Source organism: Musa acuminata, chromosome BXJ3-7 (assembly GCF_036884655.1).
Source record: "Musa acuminata AAA Group cultivar baxijiao chromosome BXJ3-7, Cavendish_Baxijiao_AAA, whole genome shotgun sequence".
Taxonomy (NCBI): domain Eukaryota; kingdom Viridiplantae; phylum Streptophyta; class Magnoliopsida; order Zingiberales; family Musaceae; genus Musa; species Musa acuminata.
In genome coordinates, this window is record NC_088355.1 from 13,386,721 (window position 1) to 13,400,276 (window position 13,556).

A 13,556-nucleotide genomic window follows, 5' to 3' on the forward strand; every position below is an offset into this window, starting at 1 on the left:
ATCGTTAATAATAACAAAACTCTTTAGGTCCAAGTAAACGGTCGGCGATTAACATGTAATTGTTCTTATAAATTAACTTTTATTTAATATAAATATTTACAAGAGACCATAATAAAAGGTCTTAGAAAAATCACTTTATGAAAAAATATTCTAATACTTAGTACCCTCAACATTCTAACCTTGTAAAATTATTTCTTATTTTTGAAATGAGCATAAGCATCGAACGAATTTTTATGGAACATTATTTTTGTAAGAATCCTAATTAAATTCAACTATTTTCTAACGCTAAGCTTTGTGAGGAGTTCTAACATCAAAACCAAGCTGACTCCGAACATGTCGACACATCAGACAGTCATACCGTAGTGAAATCAGACTAAGAAACAAAATTAATAATATGAAATTTAGACACTGTATATTTTAAGCCTCAACGGAGGCATTTGTTAAGACATAAATTGGTGTGACCCGGATAGGGATAATACAAATAAATAAATTGGATTAGACCTAAGAGTCGAATCCAACAAGCCCCCATCCATCCTACTTGGGTTGGTTTCGTTGTTTATGCATCTGGAAAATTATGTTGCTTATCAGCTTTCTCTCTTTCTAGATCTTTTGAATAACCTATTGATGTGGTGTTGATTCGCAATCTTTGGATAGGTGGACTGAGATTTCAATTTTCTTTTTTGAGCATTTCGAAACTTGAACTTTCATTTCTTAGGATTCCAAATCTCAATCACACAAATGACTACATATATATATATATATATATATATATATATATATAAAGGTCGGTTACTAATAATATAGATTCATGGTTCAGATACAGAAGACATGAAGAACCCAGTTCTTGGATCTCCAATTTATGCACTCTCTCACTCACAGAAGACATAACCAAGCATGCACGAAAGGTACCACAAATTAAGACCATCTCTCACGATTCTTTATTACTTCTGACAGCAACTGCAACTCACAGCAAACCAGAAAACTCAAACAAAGAAGACGATCCGAAGGCGAAACGTCGTCTCCTTCGTCGATCTCCTCCTAGACGGCGTGATAGTCGTCATCGTAATGGCGCTCGGGATCGGTCACGATCACGTAGATGGCGTAGATTATGCCGGGGATGTAACCCAGGATGGTCAGCACCACTGAGAGCCAAAACTCCAGCTGAGACAATCACCACGCAGGAGATCAAGAAAAGGAATCACTCGTGGTTGAGAGAGAGAGAGAGAGAGAGAGAGAGAGAGAGAGAGAAGAAGGGTGTGTTCGACGTTATTACCTTGCAGCAGCCATACCGGAAGAAGACGCCGAGAGGCGGGAGAACGATGGCGCACAGGATCTCCAGAAACCTCATGCAGAAGCCCATCGCCTTCTCTTCTTCTTCTTCTTCTTCTTCTTCTTGTCTGCTACTATTTCTTTGCCTTCGGGGATCTGCTGCCAATGGGGGATCCGGAACGTGGGTGACACGTGCAGGTGACCCGGTCGAGGGGAGACGTGGCACGTGAACGCACGTCCTTTATAGAGCTCGGTGGCGTGAGGGGGTCAAAACCTTAGGATCCGCCATCAGCTTTTGTCGGCACGTAATCCTAGCGGTCCGATGCATGATTCAGTTAGCTCGTGTTGCGTGAGAAAATTTCCCATAAATCCCAACCTATTTTATTAGAACAATACTCAAAATTTGAAGATAAAAAATCATTCTCCGTTGTTGTTTCGATTGATTACTTTTATGCTTTATCGTCGCATTTACTGTTCCTTGGAAACAAACTGCAAGGCCGAATTCTCGATCTACATTCGAAGTCCGTAAACCAATTGGACTTAGAGAAGCCCATTTATTGGGCCCAAATATGGCCCGATAACATGGCTTTGAATCCTCAAGATTGATTCCGTGCGCTTACCGGATTCGACAGTGCCCTCCAATAAGAGAATTACCGAGTTCGGATCTAGATATGGATAGTCCGACCTGGTAACTCCTGCATTGCAGATGATGGACGACGGCCAGAGAGCCACTGACCTCACCCGTAGCTCCTCCGCCCTCATCCCCCCCGCACAAGAAACCGCTGCAGTGCGTCGTTTGCCCTCCACCTCCCTTTCTCTCTCTCGCCCCGCCCTCTGCGCTCACAGGATAAGTAAGGGAAGCAATTCCTATCTCCCCTTTCGTCTGCCTTGTAGATATATGCTTGTGTATCTCAGAATTATTGGTTACGATCCCACTGAAATTTGAAGAGATTAGTGCTGGTTACAGTTTCTTCTCTCAGGAAGTTTGCTACTTTGACATGGATGTCTCTCTGGCCTCAGCTGTTGCCCCAAGATGTTGCAGCACCAGTTCTTTCCCACCTAATGGCAAACCAGTTGCTTTCCGTAAATGTCTGTTCAGGAATCCAAACCCTTGCTCACACCATTGGAAGAAGCAAAAGCGAATCCGTTTTGTCCGTCCAAGAATCGGCGTCAGAAGCGCAGAGGGGGTCGCTGAGAAGGGGGAATTGGATGTGAGCGTGAGTTCTGCCAATGTGGTCGATGTCCTTAGGTCCATTTCCGATCCGATTCAGGCGCTGTCGTTCTTTAAGTCGGTGGCGCAGCGGTCGATGGTCGTCCACACCACCGAGTCCTTCGATTACATGCTCGACTTCTTGAGGGTTCATGGGCGGGTGGAAGACATGGCTCTTGTGTTCGACTTAATGCAGAGGCAGATCGTGAAGCGGAGCCCTGACACTTTCTTGATCATCTTCAAGGCCCTCGGTGTCCGCGGGGGTCTGCAGAGTGCTCCGTTCGGCCTCTGGAAGATGAGGGAGGCCGGATTCGTGATGAATACGTTCTCGTACAATGGGTTGATCTATTTCCTTCTCCGGTCTGATTCCGGTAGAGAGGCATTGGAGGTCTACAAGCGAATGATTTTGGAAGGAATGACGCCGAGTCTCCGGACTTATTCCGCGCTCATGGTGGCTTTGGGGAAGCGGAGGGAGACAGAAACCGTGATGGGGCTTTTGGCTGAGATGGAAGGGCTAGGACTGAGACCAAATGTGTACACCTTCACCATATGCATTAGGGTACTTGGCCAAGCAGGAAGAATTGCTGAGGCTTACGGTCTACTAGGACGAATGGAGCAACAAGGGTGCCGACCTGATGTCGTGACTTATACTGTACTCATAGAGGTGCTTTGTGAAGCAGGGAGGCTCGACGAATCGAAGAAATTATTCTGGAAGATGAAGGCCAGTGATCAGAAACCGGATAGAGTGACTTATATCACATTGTTGGACAAGTTCGGTAACATCGGCGATTTGCATTCAGTGCAAGAATTTTGGGAAGAAATGGACAAAGATGGTTACCATGCGGATGTCGTTGTTTTTACTATGATGATAAATGCTTTATACAAGGTAGGGAGGATCGAAGAAGCTTCTAACATGTTGGATGTTATGGCAGAGAAGGGTGTATTGCCCAATTTGCACACATATAACACTATAATTGGTGGTCTTCTGCGAGGGAACAGAATGGATGATGCTCAGGAGCTCTTTAACCATATGGATGTTCATGGTCCGATGCCAACAGCTTATACCTATATCCTGTTCATAGACCACTATGGAAAATCTGGAGAGTTTGAGAAATCGTTTCAGACATATGAGATTATGAAGAGTAAGGGTGTTGTTCCAGATATTGTTGCTTGCAATGCATGTTTGTATGGTCTTGCTGAGTCTGGAAGGCTTGAACGGGCAAAGGAAGTTTTTCATGAACTAATGGCTGTTGGAATTTCTCCTGATACCATCACCTATAATATGATGATTAAATGCTGCAACAAGGCTGGCAGAGTTGATGAAGCTCTGAAGATGTTCAGTGAAATGAGACAAAGAGGGTGTTACCCAGATGAGATTACAGTCAATTCTCTGATTGATGCTCTCTACAAGGCTGGTAGGGTGGATGAAGCTTGGAATGTGTTTCATGGTATGAAGGCAATGAATCTTGTGCCCACTGTAGTAACATACAACACATTGCTAGCAGGATTGGGAAAAGAGGGAAGAGTTAAAAAGGCCATGGATTTGTTTCAGGATATGAGCCACCACAATTGTCCTCCAAATATAGTAACGTACAACACCATGTTGGACTGTCTCTCTAAAAATGGTGAGACAGACTGTGCACTGAACATGCTCTATGGCATGACAGAGAAGGACTGTTTACCTGATCAACTATCTTACAACACTGTAATCTATGGTTTAGTTAAGGAAGACAGAGTTAGTGAAGCAATATGGCTCTATCATCAAATGAGAAAAGTTCTGTTTCCTGATTTTGTAACTTTATGCAGCATCTTGCCAATCCTTTTGAGAAATCGAATGTTACAGGATGCTGTCTATATTACCAACACATATATTTTTCAGCCTGATGCTCAAACAGACAGATTTTCCTGGGTAGCTCTCATGGAAGGAATATTAAATGAAGCTGGAATTGATGAATCAGTTAAATTTGCAGAAAGGATCTGTAGTAATGGCACATTCCAGAATGACTACTTGTTGTGCCCTCTTATCAAGTTTCTTTGTGAGTATAAAAATGCTTGGGATGCATATAATCTGTTTGAGGCATTTAAAGGATATGGTATTTCACCAACCATCGAAGCATATAATCCTCTTATTAATGGCCTCCTTGAAACCAACCTAGTTGAAGTTGCTGAAGGGCTTTTTGCAGAGATGAAAAACGTTGGCTGTTCACCGGATGTTAACACCTACAATGCTTTTCTTGATGCATATGGAAAGTCATCAAGAATTGAGGGATTATTTAAGCTGCAAGAAGAGATGCTTTCTAGGGGATGCACACCGAACAACATAACCTACAATACAATCATTTCAGGCCTTGTCAAGTCAAAAATGTTGGATCAGGCAATTGACATGTATTATGATCTGATGTCGGAAGACTTTTCCCCTACTCCATGTACATATGGTCCTCTCATTGATGGACTTCTAAAGTCAGGAAGAGTAACTCAGGCAGAAAGTTTGTTCAACGAGATGGTTGAGTATGGATGTAAACCTAACTGTGCTATATATAACATTCTTATAAATGGGTTTGGAAAGGCTGGTGAAGTAGTAAAGGCTCTTCAAACTTTCGAAAGGATGGTTAAAGAGGGAATCAGGCCAGATGTGAAGTCATACACCATTCTCATAAACACACTTTACATGGCTGGCAGAGCGGAAGATGCTCTCTTCTATTTTGAGGAATTGAGGGTTACTGGACTTGAACCTGATTTGATTACCTACAATTTGATGATTAATGGTCTTGGAAAAGCTCAGAGACTACAAGAAGCTGTTGCTCTCTTTGATGAAATGCAAGATAGAGGAATATTTCCTGACTTGTATACTTACAATTCCTTGATTCTCAACTTTGGGAAGGCTGGGATGGTGGCTGAAGCTGGAAAGATGTATGAAGAACTCCAAATCAAAGGTTTCCGACCTAATGTTTTCACATATAATGCACTAATTCGAGGTTATAGCACATCAGGTGATGCTGACCATGCTTATGCTGTGTATAAGAAGATGTTAGTTGGAGGGTGCAACCCTAATTCAGGAACATTCGCACAACTTCCTAACCAATCATGAAGCAAGTTAGAATTTGTCTATATGTATCACAGATTGTATGTTACAAATTCTTCTTAGAAAATAGAAATATTGATGTCAACTAACTTCCAATGCTGTATCATAGTCAATAATGATGCTATTAGCATTTTAAAGCTGATCTAATTATTTCAATTTTCTTTTATGATACTTATGCTTCAAACTGACTCATCTGGTCATGTTCCAAACTGTCATATAATATTCGTTTATCAGACTCAAATTTGTATATCTATGTCATCATTTGGATGCTTTGGTTTCTGGTTATTTCCAATTTACAGCACAAGTAATTCCTAGTCCTCTTCATGCATCATCAGTTTAACTTCTTGTCACTAGATATTCTTAAGTCAGTTGCAAGATGAGATTGTATTATTCAAACCTTTGAAACCACAATTTAATGCTACAAGAAAAACATGTATTTGTAATATCTAATTTAATTTAACAATGTGATTTAAGTTGTAACTTAAAGAAATGAAGCATTTTGTTAGTAGTTAGTAGTAAACAAGTACCACACTCTTATAATATCTCAATTAGCTTTTGCTACTGTTAATGAAGTAAAAGGAAGTGAATCTTTGAGGACTTTTTTCCCCTTATGTTAAGTTAGTAGAAATCTGATAGAAGATCTCGAGCAAATTTAATTTTTGCTCATAAATCAAAAGAAAACAAATCTCTTCTGGGAAATTTTCCCTTATGAAATAGTAATACAATATTTTACTTAACAAGAACCTCCAGTAGGTGGCCTATCAGTGTGAGTAAAAATGGTTCAATTGCAGCAAAATCATTTGTTATCCATTTCTAATTAGCTAATATACATATATATATATATATGAACACCATATGCATATTAAATTTTGGAACCATATTTGTTTTAGTGAATGCAATATGCATCTAGTGTGTGATTGAAAAAGATTTAAATAAAATTAAAACGGATATGAGTATAAATGTTTGTCACCAATAAATAATCAAGATCAAACTCCAAAAAATAAATTTATTTTCTTGAATAATAAAATTTAAAAGCAAGTTTGATAGAAAGAGAATGTGAAGTAACAATACACTATACTCGTCAAGACTAATCAAATTACATCTTTCCTTGTGTTTTTATTCAAACTGAGATAGAACTCAAAGCAAATCCATATCCATATTGTGGAAATTTTCAATAGCTCAGGATACCAATATGGATTTGTGATGGACATATGTTTGTGTAACCATATCCACTTCCACCGTACTTGTCAAGTATTTGTCTTTTACCAAGAAATACACAGGGGAAAGGACCATCTACTCCTCATCGCTAAACAGAATTCTTAGTGGTTTAGTAAAGTACTCCTGATGGTCATTCTCTATTGGAACTCTATGTTATTATGTCTAACATTTTGGTATTGTGTTACAACCACTTAATGTGTATACTTATGTCATGTTATGAACAAGAAAAATGATATAACCATACAAAGATGAGTCTTACAGTAAAAAAGAGCTTATTCTAGTTGTTTATAAAATTTTGTACAACAAAATTCCAAGCATGCATCGTTCAGATTCTTTTCAAGCTGAGGTTATCTGTTTCTTGTCCTCATTTATGTTTAAAAAGGTCAACTTTAACTTTCTGCTGAAATTTTGTTTCATCATCGGTGACTTTTTAGACAGTTGTTAAATTGCAGATCGTTGCATATTGTAGAGCCAATTGAGCAGATGGAGTATCATGAGGCATAAATGCCTGGTAACATTCTGATAGATCATGGACTTCCATTAGCACTCTAGCTCTGACAGTATATGCTTTATTTGAACATTTAATCTTGCTTATATTTTTCTTATATAAACTGTTTATATGAGCTACCAAAGAAAACATCAGTACAAATGATGAACGTAGCCTTGGGGAATTTGGGTCTAAGATACAAATTGATATTACTTAATATCCTTGATATAAGCTGCATGAGATTCTTATGGAATCCTGAATTTGGCTATTCTATCTTTCGTTTGCATGCTTCATGCTATTATTGTGATATTTTCTTTAAAGGAAACAAAATATGACATACCAAAATGATGCTAATTTTTCCTAAATTTGTTAGAGAAAATTAATCAGCAGCAGTAGACTTCCAAATATTCTTGCCTTTTCTGTTCTTAATTACCATTTGTGGTATTGAAATTGCATACTTTTGGGAAAGAGCATGGGTGTCTTGCAGTCCTAAATTATAGTGGAGCCTGATATTGTTTCACAATTAGCTACCTTAATTGTGAATATATCAGCTTCCACCTGCTGTTTTACTTGAAAACTTACAGAAAATGAAACATGAATGTTAAATTTTAAATCCCTGCAAACTCATCAACTATTGTCCTATGCTTTCATTAATTTTAGTATCAGAGCAGATCATCAGTTCATATCTGAATTCTGCCTCCTTTAATGTTTCATCGAGTGTGTAATTCACCCACATGTGAATCTTTATATTAAACCCTTCGTTTTTGGTTTTCACCATTATGCTGCACATGAGTCCGCATGCCAAGCATATTCATTCTTCATCCAGCTTGCTTGAGGGGAGATGCTAAAGTTGGATATAAGTTGAGATTTTTCCCATCAGCTTTTATTTTGAAAATCTGGTAATTCTTCCAGAAAAAATCATCACGTTCTTAACTCTTCCCCTCACATATGGCCTAGTAAAATGACTCGAGCTCTGTTACCATGTTAAATTCTAAACCCTTGTCAGCCCATGTAAAAGCTTAAGCCAATAGATAGGACTTGATAGTTCATTTGTATTGTGAACATGCAATGCAAGCATCTTATTTAATTTGAATCTCCTTAAAAGGAGAAAATGCCTTTGCATTAAAGCATATGATTTTCAAGGCCTTTTCCTCTACCGAATGATTTCTCTGTCATGTAAAATTCCTTATTTCATGTATCCTTCTACTCAAGATTGCTTTTGCTTGTTCTATAACTAGTATAATTATCAACACAAAAGCACCTACATTTTCTTCCTTATGTATGAAAATGACTGTTTTAATATTAGGCAGTTAACATTGCATAAATTTACAAATTTTATTTGATTTTTTGAGCTAATCCAGGACCAATTTGGGTCTCTAGGACATTGTTGCTATCTGCATTGGAGATTTTATTCGAGGAGAAACCTTATGGTTTTGACTGTTTTATGATGATCCTAATGAACTTAGGTATGGATTGCTAGTTCTGTGTTCAGGGAGTTGTTTGTTGGTAGATCTACCAATCCATCAACACATGCAAACCCAGGCTAGTTCCAGATCTCCACCAGCAGATGCTCAGTATCTGGCATGTCGTTCGGTGAATCTATTGGTATATCTATAAACAGAGTGCAACAAATCTAGTTTCTGTAATATGCTTACATCTGTATGCTTCAAACAAGTGAGTTGCAGGTAGATGGTACATCGAGGTTGATCATTGCAGACTTCTTGGAGATTAAATGCGGGTTTGAACTCATTTGGTTGCGTGTGTTTAGGTAATCACATCCTCATGTGGGGAAGAGTAATGCCTGCAACTGCTAAAAGGTTGTATTGCCGGCAACTGCATCTCTGAAGGTGAAAGGAATTCCTTTTCTTGCTGATTAAGGAGGATACAAAAGGAATGAATTTGGCATTGTATTGTTTATTTTGTGGTTATGAATCTTATGATATCGATGAGTTCTTGCAGTGTTTGTTTCAGTAAGAAATGGATTGGGATCACAGAGTTTAAGAACGTTGGAGACTCGTGTAGTTCGGTGGATGGCTTATTGCCGCTGGATGCTTTGGTGAGGCAGGAAGAGGAGGCCTATTCATTAGACCGAACCGGCTGGCGGTTCGAACCGGTTATTTTGGATGACGACAATGGGCCGATTCCTCCGGATAAGTCAGGAGTCTTTTAGACCAACCCCTCTCTGTCTCACTCTCTCAGCCTCTTCCGCCTCGCGCTCTCTCGCCCATGGCCTCAATCCTGAGAGCGCCGGCGCTCCTCATCGCTCCGCCGGAGGTGGCAGCGGGGGCGGCCCGAGGGGCTTCTTTGGAGGCGGCGAGGAGTCTTCCATTTTTCTCTGCGAGGCGGAGGATCTCGTGGCCTTTAAGGCTAAAGCTGTCCCCTCTTGCCTACAAGCCGCTCCGCTTCCCAAACCTCGGAGGCTTCGCTGCCTATGGGGACACGACCGAGGCCGGAGAGACTGCGAAAACTGTGGAAAAGGTTTTGTCTTTTTTTGGTTTCCGCTGTGCTTATTTTAGGTCCAAAGGCACGAGTTTGCTGATGAACTCAGAGATTTTTCTTTATGGGGTGGGGGTTGGGAGATGTTTATGAGCATGGTTGATTGATTCGTTCTAGAATTTGGTTTTCTTGACGCGTACTTGTAGTTATTGCATATGAAATTGTGTTGGTGGTTGCCGGTTTAATCGATTCCCCGGAAATTGGTTGGTAAATACTACCTGTTTAGGAAGTTGCTTGTTTCGTTTTGTAATACATTCGTCTGTGATGCCCGCTTGATTGAATATTATAAGGATTCATGTAGTTGGTCCCAAATATTCGTGACATCATTGCTTATTATTGTTGCTGTATCATGCAATTTGGAGTTTGTAGGAGCTTGAATTTGTGGGCAGGGTCATGGTAGATGAATCTTTCAAAAGAATCTGTTCTGTAGTTTGTGCAAAGATACTGCTCGAACCTTCTTGTTGTAGAATATCCCACATTGTAGCTTCATTAACTAGATCTTATAAAAACATCCATGTTTTCTTGCCATGCATTGCTTCTTTGTCAGATCTTCATGTCATCAATAATCTTTCCCAAAATGCTTAGGACATGATGGTTCTTGGTGATTTAGGCAGAAGTGAGAAGAGTAGTTTTATGATCATTGTTACATCGATCTCTATTCATTTTTACTTAAAACCACAGTTTATTGAGTTCTATTTTGTGAGTGATGCCTGATGTGATCATGTTAACATATCTATATTGCAGGAGGATTCTGATGAAGAAATTTCTGTAGAGGATGAAGCAACCGATGGTGATGGTATTGACACAGAAGAAACAGTTGCTTCAACTGTAATGCTGTCCCTACAGTTATACAAAGAAGCCTTGGCAAATAATGATCGGTCAAAGGTTTCTGAAATAGAAGCTTTTCTTCAGTCAATTGAAGATGAGAAGAACTCTCTTTCAACTAAAATTGCTGCTTTGGCCGAAGAATCATCTGCAGAACGGGTCCGTGTCCTTAGGATCAGTGCCGACTTCGACAATTTTAGGAAGAGGACCGAGAGAGAAAGGCTTTCTTTGATGACAAACGTGCAAGGTGAAGTCATAGAGAGCTTATTGCCTGTTTTAGACAACTTCGAAAGAGCTAAATCCCAAATAAAGGTGGAGACACAGGTAGAAGAGAAAATTAATAGCAGCTACCAGAGCATTTATAAGCAGTTTCTAGAGATCCTAACCTCCCTAGGTGTGGAAGCAGTGGAAACCGTTGGGAGTTCGTTTGATCCCTTGGTAAATTATCTTTCGCTTTCTCTTGTATAGATATATCACTCATGTCATACTTGCAGCCTGCTTTTCAGTTCTTCACAGACTTTGTTTCCCTGCTAATATATGGAACATCTTTGGTGCTATCTATAATTGTATCCCCTGCTGCTGCACAGTGTGGATATCTTCCAACAACTTACTCCCTGGGTCAAGTTTTACATAGACTAGTTTAAAGCATCATACATATCCAAGAAGTCAGATTTGATTTACGTTAACCCAGTCCTAATAGCACTAGTCCGAAAGCAGCAGATATCTGAACCTATGTATATAGATTTATCTTTTTCTTGATTGTTTATTTGCTTGACCAGATTTGTCTCTGCTCCTCTTTCTCTTTTCTTTTTTTGGCATTGCTTACTTGTGATTTGTTGTTGAAGTTTCATGAGGCCATAATGCACGAGGAGTCAACGGAGTTTGAAGAGGGCATCATAATTCAAGAATTCCGTAAAGGTTTCAAACTTGGGGAAAGACTCTTGCGCCCATCAATGGTGAAGGTGTCCGCAGGACCAGGCCCAGAAAAGACTATAGATGATGAAAATGTGGTGATAGTTGAAGAAATTGACTCAAGTGAAAGCATGGAAGACGTAGGCCATGATTCTGGATGACTTCTAATTTGCACCCAGTAATTTTGTTCATGCAATCATTGTTTAACAAACCTTTTCAACACAGACAGTTTTGCGACTCACTTGCTTCATCGGATGGGATTTTTTTTTTTTTTTCTTGTTTGAAGTTTCTGTAAACATACAGCTGCAACAGTGTTGGCAATCCTCACATTTCTGTAAAATGTGACTTTGGATAATTTTGTTACAGATATTGAGCTACAAAAGTAAATTTTTGAATGAAGTTTGAGATAATTTTCTTGGTTGTTCGGATGGCAGTCACCTTATTTCCACTTTGCCTCTTGGGAATACATCTATTTGTGTACAAGCTACGGTGGCATAAAGTAGCAAGAGTAAGATGGCGACTAAAAGGCAAATAGAATGCTTCGTTTGGAAGCAAACCTCCTGCGGGTTACATTGTGTGCTATGAATGTTAGAGAGAGAGAGAAAGACGAACGAGAGGTTGAAGTAAACAGTGAGTGGGATGGACAACGTTGTTGGCAGAACCATAAATTGCTATGCTCAGAACCCTGCACAGAATCTGCTGCATCTTCCCTTAAAACTATGAACACATTCTCTTCTCCTCTATAAATCACAAACTTCAATCTCTCTTATAATCTTCCTCTCCGATTCCTCTTAGCGCCGTCAACATGACGGTCGATGACATCTTACACGCCACTGTCGAAGAAAGGTTATCCAGTGAAAGGAACAGGTAAAATTTCCACATGGACTCCTGCTTCTCTTACGATCAATCCCATAACTATCTGTTGCTCCACTTGCTAGGAATAATAACATCATTGGCTCTCTGTGTCGATAGAATCCTTCAGATACATTGAGCAGGTAAAATGTGTAGAATATACGCTGGACTGATCATGACATATTCATCAAATGTCTTTTGGATTTGTCTGATTCCCACAAGCTAAAGGCAATAAAATCTGCCGCTATATATATGAAAAGGATTCCAGGTGTTCAGGTAAGATGGATACATGGAGAGCACAGAACTCGCTGAGAATAACAGTCTAATACAACTGGATATTGACTGACACATTGATTACATCGTGAACCACAATTTTTCTTGATATGAGGATTGAGATATCGTATCCAAACTGTCTCAGGTAAAATATATGTGGTTTCAAGAGGTCATGTTGTTCCGGAAATACTGAAAAGTACTCCAACCAAATTCAAGAATATATAACAAATCTAATGAATGGATTTATCTTTAGTTACCTGATTATTGATGGCGGAGTTTGATATCACATTAGATGTCCCGTCAATCTGATAACTCGATCCGGTGTCTCATACAATAACGTCTTTAAGTCTCAACTATTTAGAATTGATTACATGGATCTTCCTAAAATTTGAACTTAATATCATTTCGACTTTAATACCATCTCGATCGGACTTCTTATCTCAATTATACAAGTCATATGAGCATTAACCATAATGTCTCATCATAAGCATAATACTAGACGATTCTATATATATAATTGATGACCGTCGAAAACCACAAGGCTTTCCAACCTACTTAGGCATTTATCAAACCATCTCATTCTCTCTCATGAAATTATACCCAAATTGGCTTCAAACCTCTAACATGACAGAGACAACCATAGATGGCAATAATAGTTAGCTATAGTTTCTCTCAGCAAAACGCAACATCATTGTACAAGCAAGCCAAAAAGAGATGAAATGGAAAAGGAATAGGAAGACATAATAATGACATCAATAAAACAAGTGATGTTCTTTCATCAAAATAAAACAGATATTTCTGCAAATTGAACACACACCATTAGAATAAAGGCATAACACACTGCATTTTTTTTAATTATGACTCCACCAGATAGCAAGCATATTAAAAAGAAAGACAACTCTAATTTTATTTTATTTTTTTCACCAAGTCCA

At 39.1% G+C, this 13,556-nt stretch overlaps 2 protein-coding genes and 1 long non-coding RNA gene across 3 annotated transcripts; 2 read left to right on the top strand and 1 right to left on the bottom strand.

The window, feature by feature from the left end:
• Positions 1 to 775: 775 nt before the first annotated feature.
• LOC135642098 (uncharacterized) lies at positions 776 to 1,414 on the bottom strand. Its single transcript, XR_010497875.1, has 2 exons — positions 1,274 to 1,414; positions 776 to 1,161 (listed from the first exon to the last, which is right to left on the bottom strand). It is a non-coding gene; the product is annotated as an uncharacterized LOC135642098 (long non-coding RNA).
• A 561-nt stretch (positions 1,415 to 1,975) lies between these two features.
• On the top strand, positions 1,976 to 5,727 carry LOC135643612 (pentatricopeptide repeat-containing protein At4g31850, chloroplastic-like). Its single transcript, XM_065160785.1, has 2 exons — positions 1,976 to 2,120; positions 2,237 to 5,727. Exon 2 carries the CDS (start codon positions 2,268 to 2,270, stop codon positions 5,565 to 5,567), a length of 3,300 nt encoding a protein of 1,099 aa, XP_065016857.1. The 5' UTR covers positions 1,976 to 2,120; positions 2,237 to 2,267; the 3' UTR covers positions 5,568 to 5,727.
• A 3,712-nt stretch (positions 5,728 to 9,439) lies between these two features.
• LOC135643540 (uncharacterized) lies at positions 9,440 to 11,919 on the top strand. Its single transcript, XM_065160606.1, has 3 exons — positions 9,440 to 9,744; positions 10,507 to 11,025; positions 11,433 to 11,919. Exons 1-3 carry the CDS (start codon positions 9,493 to 9,495, stop codon positions 11,658 to 11,660), a joined length of 999 nt encoding a protein of 332 aa, XP_065016678.1. The 5' UTR covers positions 9,440 to 9,492; the 3' UTR covers positions 11,661 to 11,919.
• Positions 11,920 to 13,556: the final 1,637 nt, after the last annotated feature.

Excerpts from the sequence above, each read along its gene's own strand:
- LOC135643612 (XM_065160785.1), top strand. The coding sequence starts at position 2,268 with ATGGATGTCTCTCTGGCCTCAGCTGTTGCCCCAAGATGTTGCAGCACC.
- LOC135643540 (XM_065160606.1), top strand. The coding sequence starts at position 9,493 with ATGGCCTCAATCCTGAGAGCGCCGGCGCTCCTCATCGCTCCGCCGGAG. Across the intron at positions 9,745-10,506 it reads CTGCGAAAACTGTGGAAAAG|GAGGATTCTGATGAAGAAAT; the intron begins GTTTTGTCTTTT and ends TCTATATTGCAG. Across the intron at positions 11,026-11,432 it reads GGAGTTCGTTTGATCCCTTG|TTTCATGAGGCCATAATGCA; the intron begins GTAAATTATCTT and ends TTGTTGTTGAAG.